This window comes from Ascaphus truei, chromosome 6 (genome assembly GCF_040206685.1).
Source record: "Ascaphus truei isolate aAscTru1 chromosome 6, aAscTru1.hap1, whole genome shotgun sequence".
In the NCBI taxonomy this organism is placed as follows: domain Eukaryota; kingdom Metazoa; phylum Chordata; class Amphibia; order Anura; family Ascaphidae; genus Ascaphus; species Ascaphus truei.
The window spans coordinates 21,447,280-21,461,513 of NC_134488.1; the positions used below are offsets into that span (position 1 = coordinate 21,447,280).

The 14,234-nt window shown below is 47.2% G+C and overlaps 1 protein-coding gene across 1 annotated transcript in view; it reads right to left on the bottom strand.

Annotated features, from left to right (window-relative positions):
* Positions 1-328: 328 nt before the first annotated feature.
* The window catches only part of LOC142496730 (GDH/6PGL endoplasmic bifunctional protein-like), a 29,167-nt gene continuing 15,261 nt past the window's right edge, over positions 329-14,234 (bottom strand). The window contains exons 3-4 of the mRNA XM_075603589.1: positions 14,087-14,204; positions 329-636 (exon numbers count right to left, since the gene is read on the bottom strand). Coding sequence (XP_075459704.1) covers positions 359-636; positions 14,087-14,204 — 396 coding nt within the window. The 3' untranslated portion in view covers positions 329-358. The remainder of the gene's footprint in view (positions 637-14,086; positions 14,205-14,234) is intronic.

Here is a 14,234-nt window from a genome sequence, read left to right on the forward strand (position 1 = left end):
TTTTTTTAGAAGACATACTTTTTTTATTCCAATTTTCTATATTATTTTTTACCCACTATAATGGGTAAAGGGAAAATAATATATATATTTTTTTTAGCTCAAGGTAAATAAACAAGCTTGATCTAACCACCTCATTAGAGAGAACCATTAATGGTTGTTTTTACATTTGTGATAACTTCCCAATTATTCGATGATACGACTTCCGGATGCTTCCTTATAAATATCCATAGATTTAATTGAGAATTTAAATAAAAATGTAAACCTACATAATACAAATGTTCCTAATTTTTCGTTCCCTGGTGCATTTTGTGAACTGTATCACTTCCTCCGGGGGTAATTTGTGATAGGCTTATTTCGCTTACAACTCACCTGCAAAGGTTGGCGTGTTACTGAAGAAATGTGTCCCCTTCTCAAGCTCTTCCCTCACTTGCGGCAGGTAATCCAGGTATTGACCAATCACAGTGCTGCTTTGCTCAAGGTTGCGTAGAGACCCCAGTACTTCCAGCTTTCCTCGAACGACCTCAGGGTTGCTAAGGTTGAGCGGTTCCTCCATGGCGACGTAGGTCAGGATCTCGGTCAGGTGGTTCTGGATGACATCACGGATGACGCCATATTTCTCATAAAAGCTGGTACGTCCTAAGAGGATAGAAACAGAAAAGTTAGCTGAGGCGCTTATACAAAATACTAACGTGCTAACAGTAACAGTGTATTGTGTTTAGTGATGTATTCACTTATAATATAAAAACGTGATATAAAGTGAAAAAAATCCATACACATGTAGGGGGGGGGGGGGTGTATAAATAACCAACCAAATACACAGATATGTTGATTACATCTCACCCTTGTGTAAATTGCTTTTTTAATCCCGTTTTGCAGATCATGGGGAGTACAGGCCAATATGAAAACAAATATATGATAGACATATTGCACTTTGACAATATGTGGACTGAATATGTGAATGTACAGGGACATACTCACATATTCCCAGTTCTTTTTAGCATATCTTAAATCAGTGGCAGTAGTGTGTAAATACTTTTACAAAAAAGGTAGAGGACCCAATAGTGCAGACTTGTAAAAAAAAATGTTATCAACATAAACCGGTATAAATCTGGTATATTCACATGGCGTCAACTCAAAAGCATTGAACACGGAGGTGCATGCTGGGAAGCAAGGAGCATGGAAGCTTGAACTGAGAGCTCTGTGCCTCACTCCCTGTTTTTCTAAAAAAAACGAACAACAAAACTGGCAAGACTTGAATAAAAACACCACCTTATACTAACTAAACATCCAGGATGTCAAAAAAGATAGCTAAAACCCCTAAAAAAAAGGGGCTCCCAGAGTATTTTGGCAGAGCTAAACCGAGCAGAGCCACGGCAGCAAGGGCACCCACCTCCCGCACTGGATCAGAATCAGAGGAGGAGGGGGATACAGGGGAGGATCAGGGTCTTCTGCCGGTAAGACGCTGCGATTTTGAAAGACTATATACAGATTTAAAATCCATGTTGCAGGCTGAAATTAGAGCCCTGGGAAAGGAGGTAGGGAGCCTGGGGGCAAGAACGCAGGAGCTTGAAGTGAAGGTGGATGCTAACGCCAAGGTTGGCCTGCGCAATACAAAAAAGACAGCGGACTTGCAGGCGCAAATTAACGAATTAAAAGACAGACAAGAAGACGCAGAAAACCGCGACCGGCGCAACAATGTCCGCCTACGGGGCGTCCCAGAGACTGTGGGAGACTGTGAGGAGTTCGTGGCGCGGTGGCTCGCCCATATGTGCCCGGATTCCCCGCAAGATAAACTGGGAATGGATAGATGCCATCGGGCTCTCCGGTCAAAGCCACAACCAACAGAACGACCGCGGGACATTATAGTGCGGCTCCATCACTATAAGACCAGGGAAGCGGTGCTGCAGCACGCAAGGAATGCACCCCTGAGAGAATTTGAGGGCATCAAAATTGCAGTATTCCAGGACATTGCCCCAATTACATTAGCCCGGAGAAGAGAGCTGTGGCCCATAACTAAATGCCTCAGGGATAAGGCCATCCGCTATCGTTGGCTATTTCCCTTCGGGCTGATGGTGATTAAAAATGGACGCCCAATCAGCATGAAAGCCCCTGGAGAAGGTGAGGCATTTCTGAAGAAGCTGGGGCTGCGGCTGACCCCCACGGGATCCGAGACGGAAGAACCGGCCCCGGGCCCATCCTGGACCACGGTCGGAAGCACAGCTGATGAAGGGGCCACTCACGGAGGAGGAAACGTATAATTACTATGTTCCACCACAGTTTGAATTCTAATAAAGTTGACAGTTCGGTGTTCGAAAAATCAGGAAAACTACACCTTTGCCCTGGACTAATGTGCTTCGCACCCCCCCCCCCCCCCCTGACAGAGCCGGTGGATGTCGCATGCCCGGGACGTCCGGCGCCTGTTAAAAAATCTTTTGGACTCACCTCGTGGCGGTGGCATGGCTCTCAAGATGGCGGAGACAGCACAGACGGAGTGGAACGCAGAACCAGGAAGGCGGGAGGATCGAGGTGAGCGGGAAGCCATGCAGAGGATGCGTCTGCCTCGGCGGGTTGTCAAATCCAAGATGGCGTCCGGAGGAAATACGTCACCGGAAGGGGCGGGACCCGGAGCGGCCATCTTGGAGGTGGCGCGAAGCAGAGGAAACCCTAGCGGGACGTCATTTTAAAGAGCCGGATGCAACAGCGCCGATGATTGAGGGAGCGGCCACCGAGAGGAAGAGACCCCGGACACCTACACACAGGCTGGAGGGAGAAGGCGACGGAGCATGGCGCAGGGCTCGACTGCACCAGAGGACATTAAAAGAAATTGTTGTGGTCTTGATGTATTGCGGAGCTAAGGGGGGTAGAGGGGTGAGAGATCGGAAAGCCGGAGAGGCAGATAAGAAGGGCACGGGTAGCGCAGATAGGGGGGGGTAATACAGAGGAGGGGAGGGAAAGTGAAAGTGGGAAAGTGAGGTGAGAAGGAAGGAGGGGGAAGGGTAATAGGACGAGACAGGATGGGGTAAATAGGTTAAGTAGGTGGTTCAGGGCAAGTGGTTAGGATGAGAGGAGCAGTAGATAGATGAGTTGGAGGAGGGATCAGAGAGGGGAGGAGTATGGAGGAGTAGCAGAGAGGAGTAAGTAGGTTGTTGGGAAAGGAGGGGGAAGTGATATATTGGAAGGTAAGAGTACGTTAGCTTAAGAGAAGGATTTATGGAAGTGCTGGAGAGAGATAAGGGAAGGGGAAGAGATTAAAGAGGAGAAAGTCAGAGGGGAGAAGGTAATGCACTCGCGGGAAGGTAGATGGTGAGTATAGGAAAGAGATCAAAAGGCCTCAGGTAAACAAAATACACTTGATTCCGGTGCAATCAACTAACCTGATGCAGTTCGTCTCTATATGCGGTGGTCCCGCTCATTGAGGTCAACAGCCACTGAAAGTGGAGGGATATATAGGACCAGACCAAGCAAAGGCCGGAGGCGCCACACAGAGTCACAGAGGCGTGATTATTAGCTCCAATTAGGGGTACAAAGATAATGTATTACAAGGGGGAGAGGTAGGTTACCGTAAAGGGGAGTACGTAGGGCAAAGGAATGATCATAAGAAAGCATTGTTTGCTAGTTGTTGTTTGAAGATTTTATAGGAGGGAGGCCGGATAGCGGGGTTCGAGCCTGCTTATGTTCCTGCATGGACCGACAGCCGGAGCGGGAAAGGACATCAACCCCAATGACCGGCAAAGTCCCTTGGGAGGGGATTCCAGTGAGGGAGGGAGGGGGGCAGGGGGGGAGGGAGTACCTGGCCGCCTGCACTGAGTACCCAAGGGCGATGGTCTCACAGCCGGGGTACTGGTACCGAGGCTCTGAGACCACTGTTTATATGTGTTGTTTATGTCTGTCTGGATGTTCCCCCCCCTCCCTCATGTATCTTCCCCCCCATAGTGCACCAAACTACAGGAAGATGGAGAACTACAGATCCCCAGAAGCAGTTGGAGTATGCGGACCAACGAACGGCCCAGATGACCTCGCCAATGGAGCACACCTCTTCTGCAGACAAGGATGAGTAATGAACTAATAATGATTACACACAATGTCAAAGGGTTTAACAGCCCGGTTAAACGTAGAATCGCATTTAAAGAGTATAGCCGCCTGAAAGCCGATATACTTTTTCTACAAGAAACCCACTTTTCACACTCCAATCACCCGAAATATCTAGACAAAAACTACAGAACTTTTTATCTGGCCTCTAACAAGGCAAAGAAAAGAGGAGTGGCTATTTTAGTACACAATAAACTAGCGTTAGATATAAATAAACAATATGCGGACCCGGAAGGTCGTTATATCATCCTTACGGGGATGGTACAAAGTCAACCTCTGACATTAGCGTCAGTCTACGCCCCGTGCGAGACGAGCACTACATTCTTTACACAGTTCTTTAATAAACTACACACTGTCGCGAAGGGACATATCTTCATAGCAGGCGATCTTAACCGCACACTAGACTCTGACCTGGACAGATGTACGAGACCTAACCCATCCCACAAACAGGACGTACTAACCATACATAAGGGTATGCAAGACTGTCAGCTAATTGATATCTGGCGGGAACAACATCCTAATGCACGGGAATATACCTTTTATTCCCACCCACACAATCGCTACAGTCGGATAGATTACCTCCTGGTATCCAATAGAGTGGTCCCAGTGGTAGGGCACACAAAGATCCATGGAATCTCGTGGTCCGACCATGCACCGGTAGAGCTGCGGTGCACATTAGACGCCTTAGACAGACCTGGAGCAAACTGGAAGCTCAACGAACTCCTCCTTAAATGCCCCGTAACTGCAAAAGAGATTGGTGAGCGAATCCAAGTATATTTTAAGGACAATAAAGGCAGTGTGTCGGCTCAATCCACCCTATGGGAGGCTCATAAGGCTACCATGAGAGGGGTGTTGATGACCATAGCAGGAAAAAGAAAGAGAGCAAAAGAGGCGAAAGTAAAAGAGCTACGTGAGAAATTGGCACATCTCACTGCTCAACACAAAACGTACAAGGATAAATTGGTTTGGAAAGAACTGAGCGACACTAAAATTAAACTTAACCTGGTCCTGACCTCTCAGGCCGAGAAGGAGTTGGCATGGTCAAAGCGCAGATTCTATGAGAAAGCCAACAAGCCAGATACCTTATTAGCCAATAAGCTCCGAAACAAGCTTCCAAATTACCGTATAGCATCCATCAAATCTCAGGGGGGGGACCTTACCTCCGATCCTCGACAAATAGTGGAGGTGTTTAAGAATTATTATGCCACACTATACGACGGAGATAAGGTCAGCCACACACAAAAGACCGCAGCAACTTTGAACAAATTCCTAAATGAGGCAAATCTGCCTACCTTGAGCAGCGAGGAGCGGGAGGCACTCCAGGGCGACTTCACCCTTGAGGAAGTAACGGAGGTAATGAAGTCCCTTAAACCCGCTAAAGCCCCTGGTCCAGACGGATTTTCAAATTTATATTATAAGAAATTTGTCAAGATTCTGGCTCCCCACTTGTTGTCCCTATTTAATGGGATTCTAGCAGGAGAGCCCCTCCCGGCGCAGATGCTCCAGGCGTCTATCTCTGTGATCCACAAAACCGGTAAGGACCCGGCAGACGTCAAGAGCTACCGGCCAATATCCCTGATCAACTCAGACACTAAAATCTTCTCAAAATTGTTAGCTAACAGGGTGGGCATTGTCCTTCCGGGGTTGATTCACCCGGATCAAGTAGGCTTTATTGAGGGCAGGCAGGCGGCAGACAATACTAGGCGGATTGTAGATTTGATTGATTTGGCAAAAAAGAAAAATATCCCGTCTATGTTGTTGAGTCTGGATGCCGAAAAGGCCTTTGATAGGATTGACTGGCCCTTCCTCAGGGAGACGCTGGGGGCGTTTGGGTTCGGGGGGCGCCTCCTAGAGGCAATACTAGCCCTTTACAATGGTCCCACTGCAAGGGTGCGACACCAAGGGTTCCCCTCGGAGATATTCAACATCCGTAGCGGGACAAGACAAGGTTGCCCACTTTCACCGTTAATATTTGCCCTCTGCATAGAACCGTTAGCGGCTCATATCAGAGCGAGCCCAGATATAACAGGGATAGATATAGGGGAGCAGCATCATAAAGTAGCGCTATACGCAGACGATGTAATCTTGACACTGTCAAAACCCCTCACCTCCTTGCCCAATGTCTTTGCGATCTTGGGAACTTTCAGCTTGGTGTCGGGGTTTAAAATTAACCAGGCCAAGTCGGAAGCGCTTAACATCAATCTACCCAAGCCGGTCGAAAAACTGATAGAGCTCAACTTCAATTTTAAATGGCAACCCTCCGCTATCAAATATTTAGGGGTATATATCACAAAGGACTACAATACACTATATAAAGCAAATTTCCCCAGAATGGTGAAGAAACTGCAGGAAGATCTCAGGGTTTGGGCGGGCTATGGCATATCGTGGTTTGGGCGGATCAATAGTGTCAAAATGAACCTGCTGCCTAAACTATTATATCTGTTTCAAGCACTCCCGATACCTCTTGTTAGGACTGAGGTCCTCACGCTGCAGGCTCGCATTATTCAATTTATTTGGAATAAAAAAAGCCCACGAATTGCGAAAAGCATACTGACAAAACCAGTAACAAGAGGAGGGTTAGCGGTACCTTGCTTGTTGGCATACCACAAGGCGGCACAATTATGCCAAATTGTCCAGTGGCACTCGAACCCAGCAAATAGAAGATGGGTGGCCCTAGAAACAGAATGCTGCGCGCCAGTAAAACTGCACGATCTGATTTGGCTTCCAAAACAGTGCAAGAAATCAATAGGGATGCCACTCTGTGCAATTGCGAACTCGCTAGCGGTCTGGGAGTCATCTAAATTTAAAGCTAAATTGACCACACGACAGTCGTTGATGACCCCCCTGGTGGGAAATCCGGATTTTGCTCCAGGGCTGTTAGGTGATAAATTTGTAAAATGGACGCAAGCGGGGTACTTACGATTAAAGGACCTGGAAGGACGTAAATATATCAAGACGTTCGATATGATTAAGGATGAGAAAAAGCTACCCAACACAGAATTATTTAGATTCCTCCAGGTTAGGGCTTTCTATAATAAATTCCCGGTTCGCCCAGCACGAACCAATTTCGAACAGCTGTGTTCCAGAGAGACGGACACAAGAGGACTAACTTCTCGGATGTACAGGGAGGTAGTCTGTCCGAAGACTTCCGACGCCCCCCGACTGAAATACATGCGACAGTGGGAGACAGATTTAGGGGAGACACTAGAGGACGAGGAATGGGTTCAGATACTACAGGCAGCTGCCAAAAGCTCAATTTGTGCCACGTTGAAGGAGAACGCATATAAAGTCCTAATGCGGTGGTACCATACCCCATTGAAATTATCTAAATTTATCAAGGACTATTCCCCGCTCTGCCCAAAACAGTGTGGGGAAACGGCTGATTTAAAACATATGCTGTGGTCTTGCCCGAAAGTGGTCCCGATTTGGGAATCTATTAGAGATTGGCTAGAAAGAATCCTCAACTTGGAGATCCCCCTGGACCCGTGGCTGTTCCTCGTGGGCAGACGGCCTCAGGACGTGTCTAACGCGACACTCAAATTGGTTGCACATTTCGCAACCGCCACGAGGTGTGAGATCGCAGCAGTATGGAGACAACAGGAATTACCCACTATAGCTAAAATCAGGAACAGAATTTGGCATGTCTGCCAGATGGAACAGTTGACAAGTTGGATCAACGACTCTGGCTCCAAATTTCTAAACGTATGGGCCCCATGGCTGGCCCAAACAGACATCCCGGGGGTGGACGCCGCCACAATTTTGCATTAATATAGATAAATGCGTTCTCCTTGGACAAAGCAGACCAGACGAGATGATGACATAGCGACGGAGAACATAGAACCACCGGGATATCCACAACACACCCTAGCGTACACATAGAGCTAATAGCAGATCCTCCGCTCCGATGCAGCAGTTACAGGTGCCCCCCACCCCCACCCACCCTAATGTGTCTCACCCCAGTCTAGTTTGTCCTGTCCGTCTTAGTGATGTGGTTTACGTGTGGTTTGTTACGTCTGTCTCATGTCCTGTCTACGTGTCACTGTTTTGATGACAAAATTGGGTATTCTGTAACGTATGCCAATAGGTGGTGATATTATGTATGCTCTGTAATACCAAATAAAAATGAGAGTTATAAAAAAAAAGCATTGAACACAGTTTCAGGCCCGACGGTGCTATCACAGCCCCTCTCCTTTGCGTTCTCCGCGTCTCTCACAGGCAACTCCCGCACTTACGGGTTGAATCCCCAGACGGTGAACAGCATCAAAAGCAGCACTATGTCGGCGTCCTTCCCACAGTAGCTCACGACGCGTTTCACTGTGGGGGTTTTGCCTGTGACAGACGCGGAGAACGCTAAGGAGAGGGGCTGTGAGAACGCCGTCATTCCTGAAACTGTTTACAACGCTTTTATTGAATTGACACCATGTGATTGTGCCTTTTTTTATACCGTTTTACCTTGATAAAGTTTATTTTACAAGTCTGCACTATCGGGTCCACTACTTTATTTATAAAGGTTGTCCCACTCCAAGACTGATGAGTATTTACACACTACTGCCACTGATTTAGGACAGGCTAAAAAGAAGAACAGGGAGTATTATTATGCGAGTATATCCCTGTGGATTCACATATTCAGTCCACATATTGTCACAGGCAGATTGCAATATTATATGTTCTTTATGTTATCATATTGACCTGCTCTCCCCATAATCTAGAAAACAATGTCCTAAGAGGAGACAGGGAAACTGATGGTTCGGCAAGTTGGCTAGAAGATGGTGCAGGAGTCCTGGGGTAAAGCAGGGGTGCGCAAAAGGGGGGAGGGGGGTGAGATTTTCCAGGGGGAGGTGCAGCATTTACAGAGGCCCCACGCTTCCCGAAGGCATTTAGATTAAATGAGGGGGACCGCGCGAGGCCTCTAAATTCTCTTACCTTGGCTTCCAGCGACACGTCGCCATGACAATGTGACGTCACATGACCCCGCAGCATCATCTGACTCCGGAGCCATGGTAACGGGGGGGGAGGGGGGTGGAGAGACACAGCATATTGGGGGGCACAGGGAGAAGTATAGGGCCAGGTCTGTATCCGTGTCATCTCTTCCTGTAACCTTGAGCAAGTCACTATTTCTGTGTGCCTCTGGGGAAGGGACACAAACGTCTGACACACAGCACTGTGTACACCAACTGTGCTATATAAGTGTAGCCCATGTTCCCCTCCCCCCCCCCAGACACAGATTGTACCTCTAGGGTGTAGTGAGGGCTGGCTACATGAATATGGTGGTGCATACCTGCTTGGAACAGGAGGGCCTGAGTCTCCCGCGTTGGTATTGGGGACTACAGGGCCAGGCTTCTGGGGTATATGCCTCCATCTTCTTAGCAGTCCTTGTGGTGCAGCGCCTCCATCTTTATAAGCCCCAGGGATGTGGGGTGGGACCGTTACAGAGAAGCCCTGGTCCCAGGGTGAATGATCCAGATCTCACTCAAGTCTTATATAAAATAGCAATGCCCTTTATTGTCCTTATCACAGCAACAGTTCATATGCAGCAGTGCTCTCAATGTACACCGGTCTATTCCTCCTCTCCTCTCCTCCAGAATGTACCCCAGCAGGATGGTCTGGATGGGGCCTCAATACCCCAATTCTCACCTCAGAGGGTATCCTCTGGGTGAGGTTAGATTCTCCCCTCACCCCCTCGGCAGGGTGAGGGGCATTGGTCCACTCCAGCTGTATCAGCTATACTCCGACTCCAAACTACTCTCCTTCAACTCCCAGGACAGAGAGACTTCCCACTCACAGGAGCAGGCAGTACTAACCTTTGTCAGCCCCACCCCTCATGATGTCAGCAGGACCTCCCCTCTGTCTCAGGCCTGCAACAGAGTCAGGGGCCTGCCTCTATCACTCAAGGAAGGGCTTGAAGCACGGAAAATCCATGATAACTACTGGCGGCCACCCTTAACAGGACTTACACCAGTAGGAGAAAGATATATAGGCCCCATTTCTTAACGGGGCTACATAAGAAAACAAACATATCAAATAAACCACTGCACATGACCTCTGTGACCTTCAGCAAAACTGCTAGGATCCAATAAATGCACCTTATACATGCTATAACCATGTTAGCGGGGATGGGGGGGGGAAGCAGGTCTCTATTCATCATCTGAAAATACCCTCATGTGAAGCATTGCTTTAGATCACCATTATCAGGTTGACACTGAAAATGCGGTCATGTACAGCAACACTGAGTGCACGGCTATATAGAAGGCAATAAAAGTGATCCATGTCAAAACCCTTCCTGTGCCGGAAGTACAGCTGCACGGCTGCCGCAAATTGCGACTTTGATTGTAAGCTCTTTGGGGCAGGGACTCCTTTTCCTATTGTTTTATGTCTGAAGCGCTGTCACGGTAGCTTATGACAAGATATAAATGAACACCAAATATCTGGGTTGAACTGAATGAGGCTTAGATATAATAAAATATATTTATTCCTTAAATAAGGTGAAAACAGCAATATAGTACAATTAACAGGCAAGAAGGAAACACTTACTTAGGGTTGGGGAATGGAGAAGTATCAGCTAGCAATTCTCCAGCAATCCGGTGACATTCCAGGTGGAATCAGAAGCACAACTAAAAACTGTAGGGTTGACACAGTTTATATACCTGTGTAACCCTATTCTTAACATTGAATACAGACTAATGGTGAACAATTATCTGTATCCAATCCCTAACGTGGAGACACAGATTAACCCATGCCCTCCAGCTAGTTAGCCCATGTGTACTGGGACTCTGTGTCTTATTTCTGTAGCCCCATAATTAAATCGGGCGAAGATCAGTCTACAAAATGAAGTAGCTGGCAGGAGCTTCATTGTTTGTAGGTGTAGACATTACACTTACAAACCACTCCAGTTTGATGTTCCTCCGCCCTCAGGTAACAATTAGAGTGGCAGAGTCGTTTGACCAATACTTGGTTCCTAGACTTTGGGTAAACAATCAGGGCAGTTAATTTTTTGATCACAGTGCTAAGGCTCAATCAGCCGGCTGCCCTTCATGACCTATTAGCCTAGCAGATGGCGTCTGCATTTTCAGAACAGATCCCAAATACCATACATATACACTTTAATATCTACACATATTAATAAGTTCCATTCTGGTGGTCTCAGTGGGTCGAACTTTGCCAGTTTTTAATGCCTACAGTGACTCCACATATTGGCCAAATATCAACTCTCTGCGACCTACAGAACTGGAGATACAGAAATGCACTTTAAAACATCTTTAAAATACAGGATTATAATGAAACATGGGAACAAGGGAACATACATTTTCATGACATGACAAGGTGTAAACCACATTCCTGGACCGCAGTCCAGATAACACCTTGCCTCCCTGGTGAGGTCTGGGGGTGGCCATATGGGGTGCAACCCCTTTAATACCGGGCCAACCCCCTCTCCCTCTACAAGCGCTTCTTCCCATAATGTGTTATATCCTCATGTCATGGATATAAATAGCTTGGAGTAGAAGGGGTTCCCGGAGCAGAACCGCGTTCATTTCACGCAGGAGAGGCCAACGCTATTTCGTTTCCCGCGGAGGGGAGCTACCGGCGTCATCTTCCCCCCCAGAAGGTATCTCGGGAAACCAGGGGGCCCCCGGAGCTGAAAGTGCCACAGTTCAGCTCCAGTGCCAAGGCCACCCCAGCACTCCAAGGTTGATATAGCAGAGAGACATTCAGAAACTTTGGTTTGTACAGCAGGTGTAAGGTCGGGTGTTGAAAAGTATATTTGTGTGTCGTCAGCATAGAGGTGATAATTAAACCCAAAAGATGTTATTAGGTCACCTAGAGAGAGTGTGTACAGAGAAAAGAGAAGAGGTCCCAGGACAGAGCCCTGGGGTACCCCCACAGAGAGATCAATAGAGGAGGAGGAAGCGTTGGCAGAAGAGACACTGAAAGTACGATGGGCGAGGTAAGAGGAGATCCAGGATAGAGCTTTGTTCCGAATACCAAGAGTATGGAGAATGTGAAGGAGAAGAGGGTGGTCCACGGAGTCAAATGCTGCAGAGAGGTCGAGTAATATGAGCAGAGTGTAATGACCTCTGTCTTTTGCAGCATGGAGGTCATCAGTTATTTTAGTGAGGGCTGTTTCCCACAGCAGCTCACGACGCGTTTCTGCCTGTGACAGACGCGGAGAACGCTAAGGAGAGGGGCTGTGAGAACGCCGTCATTCCTGAAACTGTTTACAACGCTTTTATTAAATTGACACCATGTGATTGTGCCTTCTTTTATACCGTTTTACCTTGATATAGGTTTTTATTTTACAAGTCTGCCCTATCGGGTCCACTACTTTATTTATAAAGGTTGTCCCACTCCAAGACTGACAAGTATTTACACACTACTGCCACTGATTTAGGACATACTAAAAAGAAGAACAGGGAGTATTATTATGCGAGTATATCCCTGTGGATTCACATATTCAGTCCACATATTGTCACAGACAGATTGCAATATTATATGTTCTTTATGTTATCATATTGACCTGCTCTCCCCATGACCTAGAAAACAATGTCCTAAGAGGAGACAGGGAAACTGATGGTTCGGCAAGTTGGCTAGAAGATGGGGCAGGAGTCCTGGGGTAAAGCAGGGGTGAGCAAAATGGCGGGGAGGTGAGATTTTCCAGGGGGAGGTGCAGCATTTACAGAGTCCCCACGCTTCCCGAAGGCATTTAGATTACATGCAGGGGGCCCCCGGAGCTGAAAGGGCCACGGTTCAGCGCCGGTGCCAAGGCCACCCCAGCACTCCAAGGGTTAAAAGTGCAGTCTGCCCTAGGATTAGAATGATCACATGGCAGCGCCATTCTACAATCCGGATCGTTTCTCCGTTTTCTACCAAAACCGGAAAAACTATTTCAGACTATATTTAAGTTTGTTAATATTGTGACCTTCAACTGCAGGGTTCCATGGGCCCTGGCTGCTCCCTTTTGAGCGATATCATGATGTACGGTTTGCACAGACACACCCCTCTCTGGGGTGGGCTAAAGGTTGAGTCCACACTTGACTGGTGAGCACACCCCAAACCGGCTCAGTTAACCAAATCAGCCAAGTGTTTGCTTTAACTTTGATTACATTTGTTTAAGGAAGACAATTTAAGGAGCAGTTAAATGGGGGAGGAGAGAGAGAGAGGGGGGAGGGGAGCAAGAGGTGGGGGGGGTGAGGGGAGGAGAGCGCGAGAGGGGGGGGAAGGAGAGCGCGAGAGGGGTGGGAGGAGAGCGGGAGAGGGGGGGAGGAGAGCGCGAGAGGGGGGGAGGGGAGCGCGAGAGGGGGAGAGGAGGAGAGTGCGAGAGGGGATGGGAAGGGGAGGGTTCCTTGTCCTGATATTATACAGTTTATTAGATATTTTTAATGCCTCGTGAGAACGTGGTGTTTAATTGTTGCAGATTTTTGTATAATAAAACGTAATTTTTAGTGTGTATCCGCTGTGAGTATACATGTCTTAGTGTTTACTGATACATAGTGATACTCTTGGGGGTTGTACTTGGACCCCTTATGTCAGGATATTGGGTAATACCAGTGTTCACCTGCGAGTGTGGAAATCTTCGGTTTGATACTGTAGATGTATCGGTTTGACTAAGGAATCAATAATTAATTTACAAACGCAAGACAAAAACAAAGCTAATCAATTACAGGGGGCTTGAAGGACTGGCAAACAGTCTTTAGATAAAGATTGTAAAAACCTACATACAAACACCAAAAATGTTACTTAAAAAAAAAAAAACATCTGACTAATATAATTTTTTTTAAAGGGGTCAATAAGCTACATTATACATGCCACTTCCATCAAATAAATGGTTAAAGGAAACAGCTGTATGACTTTAAACCGTAATGCTAATCCATTTCCCTAACCGACTGCCCACCCGCTTTTTTGTACGCATTGTATTACTTTTTCATTTTATACTTTCAAACTCTGTCTAAAAAGGTTTTTGTTAAATAAATAAAACAAACACATCCACGTTTCCCTTAATTACCTTTTGCATCCACGGTTTCCTTTAGGACAATCTCGACTCTCTCCACGTGCTGCCGGTTCCAGATCGGATCCAGATGCTTTCGGTTTCGGCGTCGGAAAGGCAGAATCTGGTCAACAGTCTGTAAATAAAATGGGAGAAAAATTTTATA